The sequence below is a fragment of the Epinephelus moara genome, chromosome 12 (assembly GCF_006386435.1).
Source record: "Epinephelus moara isolate mb chromosome 12, YSFRI_EMoa_1.0, whole genome shotgun sequence".
NCBI lineage: Eukaryota > Metazoa > Chordata > Actinopteri > Perciformes > Serranidae > Epinephelus > Epinephelus moara.
Window position 1 is genome coordinate 25,602,918 of NC_065517.1, and position 17,469 is coordinate 25,620,386.

The 17,469-nt window shown below is 41.0% G+C and overlaps 1 protein-coding gene across 11 annotated transcripts in view; it reads right to left on the bottom strand.

Moving 5' to 3' along the window:
• utrn (utrophin) overlaps window positions 1-17,469 on the bottom strand; it is a 242,762-nt gene that overhangs the window by 7,431 nt on the left and 217,862 nt on the right. For all 11 annotated transcript variants that reach the window (XM_050059022.1, XM_050059014.1, XM_050059021.1 and 8 more), the window contains 3 exons: window positions 16,659-16,724; window positions 4,275-4,436; window positions 1,626-1,863 (listed from right to left, as the gene is read on the bottom strand). In XM_050059022.1, the coding sequence (XP_049914979.1) occupies window positions 1,626-1,863; window positions 4,275-4,436; window positions 16,659-16,724 (466 nt within the window). The remainder of the gene's footprint in view (window positions 1-1,625; window positions 1,864-4,274; window positions 4,437-16,658; window positions 16,725-17,469) is intronic.

The window sequence follows — 17,469 nt, forward strand, 5'->3', positions numbered from 1 at the left end:
TTCACTACATGTATTTGACAGTTATAACTACTTCTGTATTGGCCTTCTGTCTGGAGTTTGCAATGGTCTCCCTGTGTCAGTGTGGGTTTTCTCCAGGTACTCCGGCTTCCTCCCACAGTCCAAACACATGCAGGTTAATTGGTGACTCTAAATTGTCCGTAGGTGTGAATGTGAGTGGTTGTCTGTCTCTATGTGTCAGCCCTGTGATAGTCTGGTGACCTGTCCATGGTGAACCCCCCGAGTCCTGAATGAATATAATGTTTCAGTAATAACCTAAAAATACACAGTAATATATGATAATATAACACTGTCAGGGGCCACTGCACTGCCTCATGAGTACTTCTGCTTTTCAGGATTCAAGACTTTAACTTGAAAAGAAACATTTCTGAATTTTCTCACTACATAACAATGTATCTGAAGTCTACAAACGGAGGGAAATCTCCAATATGGTAAACAATGGCTGCAAAAAAACCCTTCTTTCTGTCAAATTGTTAATCTTCATCCATTAAAAATCTGCCGAGTCACATCAGCTGCCTTCCTCGGGCCATATTTGTTGTGAGTTATTACTGTGCTGCCACAGCTACCAGAGAGCCAATACCTGCTCCTGTGTTTGCTCAGTCTGATTTGTCGGGATTGCTGTTTGTTTGGCTTGAGGGTTGTGCATTTCTCACTTGGCACAAAACAATCCAACCTCAGTGAGCAATTAGGCTGGGCATAAACAAATCTGGAAGTTATTGATAGAGAGGCTGGAGACGGGTGCTGGACTCCTGGATGGAATGGTAATGACATGATTAGGATCTAATCTGAGCGTTGATGAACAGCTTTGTTATTCAAAGACACAACAAACCAAAAATAAAAAGTTAATGTGTCAGCACGTTTGTATTTAAACAAGTGTGGATGCCTGCATGGGGGTTAATAGGTGCACAAGTACATACTTAGGTTGATGATTTATTTAAATGACTTTAAGAATCCTTTAATTTATTGGAGGCAATTGGTATGAGCGTTGCACTTTTTAAATGAGTTTTTGTATTTTATGAGTTGCACTGCCAGCTGGTGTGTGTGAGTGAGTCTGTGAGCTGCGATTGCTGCCCTGCTGCTCCCCAACAACAAGCCTAATGAACTAAAAAGAAAAGAACTTCATGAGAAATTAAGGCTTTAGAAATCAGAATTACTGCATTACTGTGTATTGAGAGAAAATCTTAGCTCTCCCATGTTACTGCAACAGCCCACATACTATGCTTTTTAAAGCTGACAAATGCTTCTAACTTGCTTTTATATCAAGTAGTTGTGATTAAGATACGTCAGGTTTTAAGTCCTTTTCTATAAGAAGACAACTTACAACATTTATGTTGTTTTCTGTCTGCTAAGCACCAAAACTACAGCCATTCTTTCTGCAAATGGCCTCTTCACAGCTGCAGTCTGATTCCATTTCAAACAAGTCCACTTTGCAGTTGTCAGGCAAAAGCCCACAACAAGAAGAAACAACCCTGATTCATTTTTTTTCCTGAGGACTATTTTTTGTAAAGTAGGAGTCTGTGAATATCTATCTCTGTCTCCTCTCAGCCATAACCTGTGGCTTCTCGGGATAAAACTGCCCAACAAATCTGCGTGAAGCGTTCTGTCACCTGGTGCAGTAGCTGTCGGAGGCGGTGGAGCTGAGACTCCAGCTGTTTGTTGTGTTCCTCCAGGATGTGCATGCGGGCCTCCAGCCGACCCTTGTGTTGTCGTAGCAGCTTGGCCTCAGCTAGAAGATCGGCCTCATCAGGATGGGCAAAAGGACCCTCTGACTCCCAGGAGCCTCCAGCAGGGGCCCCTCGCTGGCCGTGCTGCTCCTTTAGCTGCTCGTACTCCCTCTGCAGGCTCCTGGGAAAGAAGGAAGAAGGGTAAATGAATCCGTCAAACCCTAAGTTTGAAGAAGTATTCATGCCATTAACATGTGTAGCATAACCACAAAGCAAAAATAATCCATTACAAGTAAAAGTCCTACATTTAAAACTTCACTGAAGCAAAAATGAGATATTATCAGCAAAATGTCCTTATGGTGTGTGCTTTTCATTTCTTCTGGACTATCATTGTCAGGCAGCAATACTTGTGCAGCTTCTGAGTCCAAGACTAATTTCCCTACGGGGACAATAAAATGTATCGTATCATATCGTATCGTATCATATCGTAGCGTATTGTATCGTAGTGTATTGAAATTATCAAAAGAACTTGTTCTGCAGCCCCTGTGAGTGTTGTATTATGTTTTGTATATAAAATCTTCATCTGCACAGTTACTATTAACTCCAGCTGTCTGATAAATGTAGCAGAGTAAAAGGTTGAGGACAGTGCTTGCATAAATGTAATGTAACAGAGATCACAGTGAACACCTATGGGACAATTTAGACAACGCTCTTCACCACCATCAGCATAAAAACACCAAATAAAGTGGTATTTTTTGGAAGAATTGTGAGTTAGAGTTAGTGAGAAACTTGGATGATCTCTGCCAAGGAGCAGTGAAGCTATTCTGGTGCCTGTGAGTGTCCCAAAACCTGACTAAAACTACAGTTGGGTAAAAGGAAAACCATAAATAAATGAATGGTGATGGGAGTGGTCTCTTCCAGGATGACTATGCCTCCATCCATAGGCCACGAATGTTTTGATGAGTATGAGAATCATGTGAATCATATGCTATGAATTTAACAGTCACCAGATCTAGACCAAGTTAAACACCTGTGGGTGATTTTGGACAGATGTGTTAGACAGCACTTTCCACCGCCATCATCAAAACGCCAAATGTGTTTAGGAATAATATTTTTCATCTCTCCGGCAGAGTTCCAGAGACTTAACGAATCCATGCCAGCACCTTATGCTGCATTCACTCGTAGCCTAACTAAGACACATTATGATTTTTTCTTTCATTTTCTATCCATCTCAAGGTTACTGTCATTCTCCCCTTATATACTCAGTTCAAAAGGTGCGTATCTGAGCTGTATATGTAAACATGTTTTCGATGTACTTTACTTGTGAACAGAAACATAGGTGTCAGTATGCATGTGTCTACTGTATAGGATATATAGGGCTGGGTGATTTGGAGCAAATCAAATAAACTGAGACCATATTATTATATCTGACAGATATTTGATTTGATGTAATTGCTTTGTTTTTTATATAAGTATTCAAGGGTCCCTTAAAATAATGTTTTTAATATTTTACTCGCTTGTTTAGCAGTGAGACTTGTCACAATGTGTAACCATTAACTTGACAGTGATGTATTCCAGGGAGCCTTGTATAAATAGATCAGAGGACTCATGTTTCTGAGAACTGGGCTTTAATTTAATTATTACATATTGTTGTCAAGATTTATAAATATTAGTGCTGTGCTGTTTTTGTAACGCTGCGACTGTTTGCCCTGGAAGGCTTCTCTCTTGTGTGATACTTACTACGATTACATAATTACAACAAACTACCAAATGTGGTTATGTATTATTATTCTTATCAGTGAACGACTCTCAAGCAGAGCCCTGAAAAAAGACTCCTTCCTGAACCCTCACAGTGGGGGGCCAAACAAAAATACCACAGTCATGTTTACCTCTGCTTTCTGCTTTCTCAGTGAAATCCTATTTGAAGTGGATAGACAAACATAAAGGACCCCCTGCCAAATCTCTTGCTTCATTCCCTCCTCATACCCCCCCTCCCCTCTCTCAGTGCAGAACCATAAGCTGCCGTGCTTTACTTAAGTTGGCATTTATGAGTCTGGCAGTATAAAGCTATCTCTCTCTCAACCTCACTCTACCCGAGTGCCTGTGTGTGTGTGTGTGTGTGTGTGTGTGTGTAATCAGTGTTAAATCACTCCAGTCGAGCCACTGGCTGTGCAAAAGCACCACTACAACAATAGATTGTAGAGCGAGTCTGTCTCTAAGCCATCTCCATTTACTAATCAAACCGGGGAAGGACTTGGCGTGCGGGACACACTAGGGGTACGGGAAGTGTGTGGATGTTTATGTACTGTGCACTAGAGTGTGACAATGAGCATATGAACTCAAATGACACCAAGAGACTGTGAGCAAACATCAGAGCGACAATGAAAAGGAAAAGATAAACACTGAGTTTGATGTACTGTAGAAAATTCTGCTTCCATATAACTATTATCATTATTATTTAACTTGAAGAAACCACAACTCAGACCTGACTGCCCATTTTACGAAAACTGTCCAACCATAAGTGATATTTTCCTTATATTCTGGAGCTTAACGACCCTCTCTCCACATGGATTCACGTTTGTAATGCCTTACCTCTGCTCCTCCTCCAGTCGAGCTATGATCCGCTCCAGCTCGCCTCTTTCCTCCCTCTCCACAGCCTGCAGGATCTGGGCAGGACTCTGGGGCTGACTGCAGGGGGAGCCCTCCCCACCCAGCGTCTGACAGTACTGCAGGATCAGGGCATGCTCGTCATCCCTGTGGGGAGTGAGTGCAGAGTTATGTGATGAGTGAGGAGCTCAGACATCTTGTCCCCGTTAGTCTGCTCAATTCACCTTCTGTTCAGCTGTGCAGGGAGGTCTTTTTTCAGCACATGAATGATGCGGAAACTGAAAAAATGTTTTGCAGTTTAAAAGAATTATGGTAACTTACTTACCGCAAATCATTATGTTTGGAACTTGGAATGGATGCTTAGAAATTAGCATATAACAGTTCTGCTCTACAGAGAACAGAAACTACAGAAGCACGGAAATTGAGAAAAAAGAGTTTAAAGTTTTCAGGCTGGCCAACAAACTGCAGAACAAAAGGGATGTTTGTAATCCTTCATTTTACACCCTTCAGGCGTGTTAAGTTATGTAAGAAACTACAAAAGACCTACAGTAAAAGAAAAAGCAGATCTGAGGAAACGGTATTTACAAAAATGTTCTATCACCATTCTAATCTGTTTAAGGAGAGAAACGTCATTCTGATTATTTAAAGTCCATCACTACAGAGATTAAATATCTGTCTCTTTTGTTAGGTGTGTGTCTACTATAAATAACAGTAAACTGAAATCAGTGAAGGCATCTTTAATTGAATGCATTCAACCGTGATTTCAAAAGCTGCTCCTCTGCTAAACATACCTTTCAGCAGGAGTCTAGCCACTGCCTCATTAAGTTATGTGGCAGACAAACTGAATTACCAAGATTGTATTGCATCAAAATGTATATTTTTCAATTACATATGGCAGCTGGGGAAAATCATTGAGTAAATTTTGTTTATGGTTAGGTTTAGCTGTGCCTATCTCTCCTGCTAGCTTTCAACTGATTAATTGCTCCTGCTTTAGCATTAGATGTCTAGTTTTCTGAATGTCTGTGACAAATTCATATGTTGTTATTAGGAAAACTGCACATTCCTAAAGAAGAGTTATAATAATATGGTAAAATAATTGCCAAAAATTCAAATTCTAGTCTAAAAGGGTACGTTTGGTATTTTTCAACCTGTATCCTTTTCCTTGTGTTTCTGTCTGAGCGACTAATGGCAACAAATGTTTTAAAATTGGTCCAGTATTGAGCACAAGGACTGTAGCTGGGCGCGGCAAAACAGGCTGCAATGTAACCACTCAGGGCATGTTCGCCACTCAATGTACGTCCAATAAAAATGCTTGTTTTTGCCTCTGACAGGCTCAGATTGCTATTATAATACTTCCACCAAAATTAGTGCATGTATATGGGTTTTTTAAACACAGAAAAACACCTACTAAAAATAGGCGATTGGCTACTTTTCTATTGCCTATAGACCAGAGCAGTGTACCCGGCTCTGCAGGCGGACAAGTATGCCTTTCTTATTTTTCTGGTGTGTCATGTTCAATGTCACGGAAAGTCCAGGTTAGTAAACAGTTAAAATGTTACGATGGTTACTTCTTGTTCATATTTCTTACTAATTGAGTCTGTCTTTGAAACTCCATATCGACTAAATTTGGATTGATGCACAAGTGCGCTGTGTGAGAAGACGGATGGTAATTTGTGGCAGCTCATTATTGTATTTTCTGGTAAAGAAGCTAAAATTAGCAAGTCCACCAAGGTGTTGTATTTCCATAACTGCTGGTCAAAGTCGATGAGAGTTGGGGCCAACAAAATTTAACAGCTCCGGCTCTGAATGAATAACTGCAGTAAACTTGGGTATTTAATAAATACCCAAGTTTACTGCAAAATTATTTGACCTGGGAGTGAATGCTTATTGTAATCTTTCCCATTTAATACAAAAGCCAGATATTAGCAAGTGTGAGTGGGTTTTTGTGCAGTGTAAAGGGGCTTACTGTAAGCGTCTGACGACATTATGAAAGGATCCCTACAGAGATAGACCTTTTTGTTAAAGAGTAAGTTCATTTTTGTTTAACCACAAACAGCCCTGAAATCTCCATAGCCAAACACACTAGGCTCCATTTAATTCAACAGTAATTTGCAGCATGTTTTCACATCTAACTGGGTGAATTAAGGGTTTATTTCAACCAAACCAGAGTTGGCAATTGTTGGAACAGTGGAAAGATGAACCAAGGTGATTTTTGTGAGTTTTATTTTGTTGCTATTTACTTTGAATGAGTGAGTGTGAGTGTTTCAGGATGAGAAAATTACTGTTTATTTAAATGGAGTCTGAAGTGTTAGGCGCCAGCGATAACGGGGTGGTGTCTGATGAAACAAAAATGGTCATATTCTTTCACAAAAAGGTCTAAGTCTGTAGGGATCCTTTCCATCATGTTGTCAGACACTTGGACTAATAACCTGGCCTGTCTGGGGCAAAAACAACTTTTAGTGGAGTTAAAATTACAGCACACATATGCCCTGAGGGTTTACATTGCAGCCTGTCTTGTTCAATACTGGACCAATTTCAAAAATAGTTTTTCCCATTAGTCATTTAGACACAGAAACATGGGAAAATGGGGTCAAGGTTGTAAAATACCAAACTTACCCTTTAGGTCAGTTTTGACTAAATATGTGGCAGTAAAATTAATGAACTGATGCCACCACAGTGTTTCATTGTCTTCTCTCACGAATAAAGGTCAGATGACATCAAACAGCCTTTGGGTGGTAACAAATGCACTTGTGAGGGAAAAAAAGCCAGCTTACTGTAAACACAAATAGAAACAGCAGCTTCCAACAAAGCTAATCTAAACACAGATTGTGGTATCTGCCATGATATATTAGATCTTTAGCTATTGTAGGTCTGCCACGCTGTAAACTCCACAATCACTGGTGGAACACAGATGTGTCAGTCTCTACTATCTGATAACGGGAATAAGGGAGGGCCGTGAGGAGATGGAGGGAGCAGAGAAGAGGAGAAGCCTGGCAGACAGATGGAGAGATATGGAGGGAGAGAAGGAGAAATGGCTATTGGTGTCTGCTGTTGTGTACCTGAATGTGTGTGTGTGTGTGTGTATGTGTCGATCTCTTTATGTGCTATCTCAGTGATCTGAAAAGGGGTGGCAGGTCTTGCCAAAGCCCAGCTGTCACCTTGATCCTGAAACACAACCTGAGCCTTGAAGACTAAAACCTGACAACCACACAAGCACACACAAAAAAAAGAAAAGAAAAGATGGCAGACTGTTATTTAAAAGTCCTTTCCATTGCCAGAGTGACTGTAATTTCCACAGCCAGTTTGACAGCTCAAATAAAGTTTGGCTGAGAAAGTTTAGTGGCATGGTGACTCCACGTGTGGCTTTCTATCCACTGCTGACTTTTTGCCATTTTTATTCATGGATTCAGCCCTGTCCAAACATCTAGCAGTGCTCAGGCTGTCATTCTGTGACGTTAACATCCAGCAGTTACGTAACTTTAAAAAGAATATACCTGGAGCCAAACTATTACAGACAAAAGGTCTGCTGCCACTTATAATACATATATACATACTATAGATTTAAAACCAAGTGTGAAATCATTGCATAGAAAACTGTGCGTGCATAACTATGTTAACTAAGGTGGGTTGGGTTGAACTGCAAAGTCATAAACTGTGAAGGACATTTATGGCAAACAGTTTGGTGATAATTTAATTGTTCACCAAACTGTGAGTGTTTAAAACCGGTCTGGTCACCTGACTGCATATGATTCTTGCTTTGTTGGACTTCCTCTCAGTGGGCCTCATTCACAAACAGTACGTAAGCACAAATCTTTGCTACAACTGTGCGGGTATAAACGTTTTCCACACAAATCAGGGATTCAGAAATATTTTCTTTCCCGAATTTGTTTGTACTCTATGAACAAATTTAGAATGGCCTTAGACCATGATTATGCACAAATGATGAAGGCCTGGCTGTCTTAGAAAATGTAAACACGCACCTTTTAATTTAACACACAGCATATTAAAACCGCATCCACTGGACAATATATTTAAAACCTTTATTTACAAAGCATTCTATTAAATAACTACGAAACTGATGCCTTTTCATCCTCACCAATAATTACCATAATAAAAATATTTAGCTATAAAAACTGTGTCCCAGTCCTAGCTTACAATGGAGTTTATGAGAATACTGCAATACAATGGAATAATTCTTTAAATGATTGATACTGTATTTTCATTTGCTGTGAAGAGGGTGTAAACCATTAGACATATCAAAAGGAAGGTAATTTAGTTTAGGTAGGTGCAACTTTCTTTGCATCAATAGCAATGACGAACTTTAGCTTTGTAGCAATGACGAACAAGCTATTCTCTATTTGCTGTGTGTTGTGCTGTGTGCTGCATTGACCTCTGAGTTGGAAACTGTGCTGTACTTTAAGCTACACCTCAAACAGTGACATGCAGGCAGGAACTCTTTGCACCTTTTAAAATAAGCGGTGACTTGCCATAAACTTGGTTCACACACTCTTATCAGAGCCAGACCATAGCTGAGTGCATAATCCCTGGCTGTAATGAGTAAGTTAATCAAATACGCTCTGGAGAGCAAGCTGGCAAACTGAAACGTCTCAGGTTTTACATAAGACACCCTTGAATTTCACCATAGGAGACAATCAATGAGTATTCAGAAAATATTCAGAATGCTATTATCACCGCATGTATAATACGAGAGGTTAGGAATAGGACGCTTTTTCTCTCTCAGAGATGACGGTAATTATACTATTTCATGACCAAGGACTGCGGCGAGTGGATAGCTAATGAAAGGTACACAGAATGAAGCTTTCACCTCTTTTTTAGATAAAAGGAATAATATGCCAAGCCAGGAGCCTTCCACGAACATTAAAGTAAGAAAAAGGGGTTTTATCATTAACCAGCCTAAGCTCCCCGTGTGATTTGAAGCACAAGTTTAGAGAGCTCTTTTCTTTAAGAAAGGGATTTGTGTCAAGTTGAACCTTTTCATATATTTTGCCAAAATGAAAGGCACAAATGATAAAAGAGACGTAAATTAAACTTTCTAAACAGGGAACTCAAATATTCTCAATTAAAGTAATGTTTGTTTCCCTGCTTCTTTTTATCTCATGTAACCAGTAGCTCTTCTTTGCCTTTTCTTTCATAGAGTTTCTTCCAAACATTCTTTATGCCTTTGTCTTTACTTTTCTTTTCTTATACTAATCTAACTTTCTGAAAACTCTTACAGAGCTTTCATCATATGCATGCACACAAAGCCCTATTCACACAGGACAAGTATTACCAGGAGACCTCATGTGATTTAGAAAATACCCCCATGCCTGTGTTTTGTGCAGTGTATTCACACTGACATTATCCACAGGATATGATGCACACAGTCATTTGTAACTCCACTCTTCACAACACAGAGACACTACACAGCACCACTAGTGCAGACGTACACTGTTAACATCCTTTTTTTCTTCTAAATGTGGGCTCAGGAGGTAGAGCGGGTCGTCCACTGACCGTAAGATTAGCTGTTCGATCTCTGACTCCTCCAACCTGTGTGTTGATGTATCCTTGGGCAAAATACTGAATCCCATACTGCTCCCAAAGGCTGTGCCACCACTGTGAGTGTGCGTGAATGTTTAAAAATTGAGTAGCAGGTGGCGGCTTGTATAGTAGCCTCAGCCACCAGTGTGTGAATTTGAAATGTAGGGTAGAAGTGCTTTGAGCAGTGTGAACACTATAAAGACGCTATATAAGGGCAGGTGCATTTGCCATTTTAAACAAATATGACCTACGCTGCCACACATTGCCACATCCATCTCATCATCTTTAGAGATTTTGCTCCTCTGATGGATTTGAGGTTGCACTTCCGTCAACTGGGTCTCTATACTGTGTAGCGAGATGAGCCTCCTGCACCCAAAATGCGGTCAAAACCTTCACTTATTGTTTCCAACACAGCCTCAATAATTTTCTAACAGGGACAGAGGCAGAAAACAGGCTCAGATAAATCTAAATACAACCCAAAATCACTAAGATGCCAATTCATGTGGGACTAATATTACCCCACGACCTCTGCATTTGGCAAAATATGGTAGGTAATTTGCGCTAACATTTTTACTTGACAAATTATGGATATAACAGCTGGGGCCCTTCTGAGTGGAGTTTACATGTTCTCCATGTGTCAGTGTTTCTCTGGCTTCCTCCCACAGTCCAAAGACATGCAGGTTAGGTTAATAGGGGACTCTAAATTTGCTCTAAATTGCCCCTGGGTGTGCATGTGAGCGTGAATAGTTGTCTGTTTCTATGTGTCACAGTCTGGCGACCTGTCCAGGTTATACCCTGCCTCTCACCCAGTGTCACCTAGGATAGGCTCCAGCCCCCTCCAGTGACCCTTAACAGGATAAGCGGGTACGATTAATGAACGTATGAATTACAGACATGGCAGATTTGCACAGGATTAAGATCATAGACGACCTCTGCAACTATTAGAAATCACAAGAGGTTCCCAGGTAACACTAGTCCAGTGTAAATTGGGCTATATGTGTCGTTTATCATCAATTTCACTTTAACGTTGAGACTGAAGCCATGCTGACACTGCTGAGTTACTGATAAATGACACAAAGAAATCTGGCAGAGACAGGATGTCACATTTCACACTGCCACTGCTGCAACATGGAGCAATAAACCAACACACACACACACAAACACACAGGTTTCTATTTGAAATATGGGTTCGCTGTGACAACAGAGACAAGGATGATGAAGAAAGGCTTAGTTCCTGTAGAGAAACTTGAATATTGGTGGCACTGATGTCTGCTGAGGTTAGGGGGACGGGGGTCTTGCCCAAACTGAGTGACCAATTAGGCAGGTCCCTGGCAACAAGACACTGCGACAGGACATTATGGCTGGCAGAAGGAGCCCTGAGCACAGCAGGAAGGGGGATCATTACGTGTGGAAATGGGCAAGGCAGGAGGCAGAGCTGGCTCACAACCTCCTGCTCTGGAATACTGGGAGAAGGAAGAGAGAGGATGGGAGGCTTGGGCAGTGTGGTGCTGGTTGAAGAGGAGGGAATACAGAGAAGAAAGAGATGAAAGAAGAAGAGCATCAGTGTGGGAGAAGAATTAAGTATGAATAATGGTGATGAATGCCTAGGCTATTAGCTGCAATGCATTGTGAACGTGAGCGTGGTGCTTGGTGAGGGTGCGCAGGGATGTGGCTGAGGGGACTTTTACAGTCTTTACCTGACAACAATGGTCCCTGGGCCTGATGCCTCGCTAACATATCACAAAGCAAGCAGCTCCTCTCAAGCTGAATAGCACTATCAGCTGCCTAGGCTGAGCTCAGAGAGAAACGGAGAGAGATAAAGACAGAGGGAAACAGGTCTACAAGTCTTTCATTCCTCCCCTCTGGTAAGATATTAAAAAGCTTGCTTTCTGTGGGACTTCCACATTTGGGGACTGATCACAATAAAGTCCAGGTGTATTGTTTATGATGCAGGGGCTTCAAAAAGAAGGTCTTTCAGTGTTTACCTCTGTGCTTAGTGTTCAATCTGAAGGTTGCCTAAGCCCAAAGGTAAAACATGAGTAGACTACGACTAAAAATGATGAAAGGAGGAGAAGAGAAAGAGGGGAGGACAGGGCATGATGAAAGGGGGCTTAAAAAAGAAAAGAGCTGGTGAAATTAAAGGAGAGGGATGTGAATAAAGGGCAAAATATCAAAAGACAAAAAAGAAAAAGAGACAGCACTGGGGGAAAGACTGGAAAGCCAGAGATAACCAAAAAAAAAAAAAAGCCAGGCTGGAAAAAGCGAAGCGGGGAATCTCACTCCTTGGTGACGTCCCGAGGCGTTGATGACAACACTGCGCTTTGGCTGGAGGTCAGAGAAAATAGGCAACACCGACTTCCTAATTAAGGATTCCCTTTTAGATAAAAGCAATGCAAGACCAAAATGGCAAACACAAACACTGAAACCACTGGCACACACACTTTATCTCTAGAGTTCTCTCTCACACGCACACACACACATACTAATTATTGATATCACTGCACAGCTGGCAGCGAGTCCAAATCAGTGTTTGCAGGCTTTGAGCGATCAGAAAATACAAGCCAAATGCCAAACATGCATGTAATTGGTAAACGCAGTCATCCATGTTGCACTATGCATGTTTTCATAAGCTTAAACACTGCCAAGAAGGCACCTTCTACCATCGTGTCAAGCATGGGGATCATTTCTATGTGTGTGTGTGTGTGTGTGTGTGTCCTCCTCACAAACAACCAGCAGCTATGATGTGATAGACAAAGAGGCTTGAGTGAAATCAGCTGTAGGCGGAAAAAGAATAAATCTTACAAAAAGAGACAATTGGCCACTCCAAACCAAAGGCATTAAAAAGAAGAGGAAATCTTCTGACAACACAATGTGCAGCTTCCTCTTTGGAGACAAGATATGGCTGAGTGGGCTGTTTTACTTTAGCTGTGTATATATAAAGCACAATACTGCTATTTTTACAAGTTACTTTTTCCTTAAAAGTAGGGCTTGATGGACACGTCAGCATATTAAAACACGTCTGCAGACAGATTCTGGCCTTTTAAAACAGCCCATATTTCAATCACAACTACAGTGAATGACATTTTATTGCAGCGCAGTAACAATAAAGCGAGCGTTATCACATTTAAACACAGCAGACTTACAAAAAAAAAAAACATCCCCGCAAAGATGTATATTAAGTGTACAATTAAATTATTCTCAGCGAATGAAGCAGGCTGTAATGATGACTGTCACAAGTACTAATTTTCATCACAAAGGTCTCAACATCTCTTGGTTCTGTCAAAATCAAGAGCCATTCAAATATGTTAATTATTCTGAACAAAAAAATAACCTACAACAGCAGACAAACTGGACGCAGCCAATACTTTTTCACTAATTAGTGGTACTGTGAAGACTAGAGCTGCAGTGATCAGTCGATTAATCAACCGAAAAGAAATTAATCGCAAACTATTTTGATGATCGTCTAATCGTTGTCATTTTTCAAGCAAAAATGTCAAACATTTGCTGGTTTCAGCTTCTTAAAGGGGAACAGCACCTAAATTAAGAATTCCAAAATATTATTTCCACTGCCTTGGAAAGTACAATCAATATTTCTGAACATGATCTACTTTCTCTCAAAGCCAGAAACCAGAGAAGTAAATCTCAAACTTGTGACGTCAGGGTAAAAAAGTATGGAGCTGCTCCATAGACAATAAATGGGAGATTGATTTTGTGGACCCACAGAATTTTTATTTCTTTTTTTACACCCAAATGAGCTTTAGTCTGTTGTAGTGTTCTCAGTTCTGCAACAGAAAATGTACCCGAATACTCAGAACATTTCCCTGTCTGCTCTCAGTGTCCCCTAGACCATCTTTTACTATTCAGTGTCTATGGAGCAGCTACAGACTTTATACCCTATGACATCAAAAATTTGAGTTTTAGCACTCTAGTTTATGGATTTGACAAAGAGTTGTTGATGTCTACTTCTGTTTTTGGACTGTCTTAAGCCCAGTTCAGACCAAAGATTCATGACGAGACGAGTTGAAACAGGCAACGATTTGTAATGTGCCATTCAGCAACGTTGTAAAAAACCTGCCGGTTCACACCAATGCAACTAGACGAGATGGTGTATCATCTCTATGCAACAACTCTCTGTACTTTTGTTCTGAATATAATTTGTAGCTTCTTAAAATATGAGTGAGGACCATGATAGTGAGATACTGGCTACAGATGCATTTGTTGTAGTGATGAAACAGCATCAGATGGACTGCATTCATTATAAATACGCCTAAATAATATAAATACCCAGCAGCAAATAATCAGTCAATGAGAATGTGTGTGTGTGTGGAGGGGGCATAAGCACATACAGCGAGCAGCAGTAGCGACCCACCGTCTGACACCGGCACAGCTTGAGGACAAAAACAGAGGGCTCTGTGGGGATGATTGGCTGTTGAAACAGGCGATGTGCTTTCATTTCTAAAACCAGCCGCTGGCGATTTGGCCAGCGGAGTTGTTGCTGAGACCGTCAGTTCACAGTTCTAAAATGGTTTCATCTCATTGCAAATCAGGTGAAGCTTCCCTTTAAATGTAAGAACGTGCTGCTTCTTTTTGACATTCATGATAATAACTGAAGACTCTTTGGGTTTTTAATTGATGGCTGGGCAGAAGAAGCAAACCGAAGATGTCACTTTAGACTCTGGGAGACTGTTATATGAGCATTTTGCATAATTTTTGACATTTTATACAACAAATAAATGAAAAATCAGTTAATTGTGAAAATTATCAGCAGATCAGTCGATAATAAAAATAATAGTGAGTATCAGCCTTCATTCAGACTGCAATGAATAAAATTATATACTGTGTCTCAAACCCAAATGTTCTCCATTGAGAGCCTGGTTGTGTATAATAATAATAACCAAATGTGGCTTTGCATTACAAAAAATGTACATCAGCTCATAAAAGGATATTTTCTTTCCTGAAATGTAAATTATGCAGCACACATACACACACAGGTGCTTTGTTGTGCGACACAGCCATTATTGTTAAAAATATGTGCTGGGAAAATGCACTACTTCTGGAGTTGTTTGTGATCTGCATTTAAATTAGCTCTTTTTTATCCTGCACTTTATTGTCTTCACAGTTACATTGTGGCTGTTGTTGTTTTGCAGCAGAGCCGGATGCAAATCTTACAGAAATGACACTGATGTGAAAGTGAGTGAAAGCACAAGAACTATGATTATGTTCTAAATGTGCCCTGGTGGGTGTTTTTTCCCTCTGCTGTTAAACCCATTAGCCTTCATCAAACCATCATCTCCCTCACCTCATTAGTGCTCTACACACTTGTGTGTGCCGGCGTCGGTGTTGTTCCGGAGCTGGCAAAGATAATGGCTTCTTCTCTTAAATAAGCCCGAGTACAAAGCACAATGGAGCAAGGAGGAGTGGGGATAATGTGTTTGTCTCGCATTACGGAAAATAAATCCACCTTCTCCTGCTCACCAACACATTTTGTCTTGCTACTCTCCCGTCCTTCTATTGATCAGCTGAAAAGTGAAGAGAGCTTTTGGGAGTCTTCAATCGAACACCTTCTGTTTCTAAAACCGCTTTTCTACGCGGCAAGGTCGGATGAAGGTGAAGTGTGGGAGCAGTGGTCCACACGATGCAGAGACATCAGCAGGGGGATACAACCTACAACAGAATCAAGCTCGCTGCTTCACTTCATCTTCACTCGAGATGCTCAAAGGGTTTTAACCGTGCTCCTATGTGCCTTTTCACTGTTGTGCTGCAATACTCCTTTTTTAAAAATCCAAAAACTTGTTTATATGGCATACTGGGAATCTCTCCACCCTCTGTGTGCACACTTTTTTAACACTTCTGAACACATTTGTGTAAAAAAGTTGATTTTTTGCTTTGTGCTACTTGAAATTGTTGAGATAAAAAAAAAAATCTCCTGCACCCCCCTCCTGTATCTGCTACATTCTCATGCGCAAATTCATTTCACACATTGCTGATTTCCAAATCTGTGATGACGATCTATGATGTGGGAAATCTTGTGATCTGCGGGAGCCTTATCAAAACAGGCTATCAGGACAGAAAGTAATTTCCTCCAAAGACAGGAACACAGTAAAAAGTGTGAGTGTGCTTCTGTTTGAACACGTGTGTCCATGAGCTCAGAGGGCGTTTGAACCTCAAGAGCTCATTCCCCCGATTAGGATCTCAGTCGAGAAAAGAGCCAAATGCGCCCTTCAACTCAAATGGCCTACAGAAGACATGCACATGTCTTCACACACACACACACACTCACACATCAGAAACTTCAGCGCCTGTGCTCCTCATCAGCTTCTCCCCCCGTTTTTTGTGATTTTTTTCCTTTTTCAAGTTTGCCATGTCCTCATCTCCTCTGATCAAAGATAAGTGGTCGTTATCAGAGATCCTGAAACCAATCACTCTCACTTCTCATTGTTGGCACTCTAATCCATTACATTTCTACTAAAGTCCTGTCCTTCCCGCTGTATTCAATCACATCCCATCTTCTTTTCCCCTCTCACTCCACACTTCTTTTGCTCTCTCAAAATCATTCTCAATTCTCACTTGCTCTCTCCTGATCTCGTTTCAGGAACGCAGAAAGCGACCTTATTAAATCTTTGGCTTGTTTCGATACACTGAAAGCAGGGAAGTAAAGTTTTTGGGATACCCGGACAGGTAAACGGTGCACGGGGAGATGTATCAGAAGATGTCTTAGGCTCAGTTCTGGACCTGATTTTGTTGCTGCTCAGGTTTGATGGAAATGTGCGGTCACATTGAATGTCATGTGGAAACGTATATAACTGTTGGACGTGAAAAGAGGTGACTTACATGCTTCCTGTGGCTGAGCTGCTGTCTGTGGGCAGAGAGCCGTTGGAGCGCTCCATCTGAGCCAACCTGTGAAAGAAACCCTCATCAGTGACTGAAGCTTTAATTACAAGTTCAAACTGAAGCATTCAAACGCTGCCATCGTCTCATCAAAATGCAGAACTGTGATGTCAACAGATGTGGAGCCCAATGCCACAGTAGCACACCAATAAAAATAAAAGAATGGAGTCTCCAAGCAGGGTAAATGACGAATGACTCAAGTTGTGACTAAATACAACTTTGTGGTCTTTTATGTGCGTGCACAAGCATATTTGTGGAGACATTTGTACAGCAGAAATGTCTGAGTGTGTTGGTGCATGTGTCTGTGTGTAAAACATTTTGATTTCTGGTCATATATTCAGACAAAGCAGCCATTTTGTGAATTCGTACCAAACCGCCATGATACAGGGGCCACAGTTCAGTGCTTGCAGCCACATGCAGAACACAGGGGCTGCACGCAATACAGAGTCAAAGTTCACAAGCGTGAGCTCCACTCGGAAACTTTTGGCCGTACGCTGTTATCAGCATATGTTCATTTAAGCAAACAAGCGGACTGGTGAGTCAGTCACATTGTGGTGAGCGCAAATCAAATGCCAGAGCAGGAAGACCTGCCTGCGGGTTCTCAGTCAGCTGAAACAGCAACAGAGAGAGAGCTATATATAAAACAAGGACAGTGTCAATGGAGACACATCTAACCTAACATGCATTCAACAGCATCACCCAGATGTGCCAATTATGGATGATAAATGTTTGGGTGCTTTGAACGTTCAAGTAT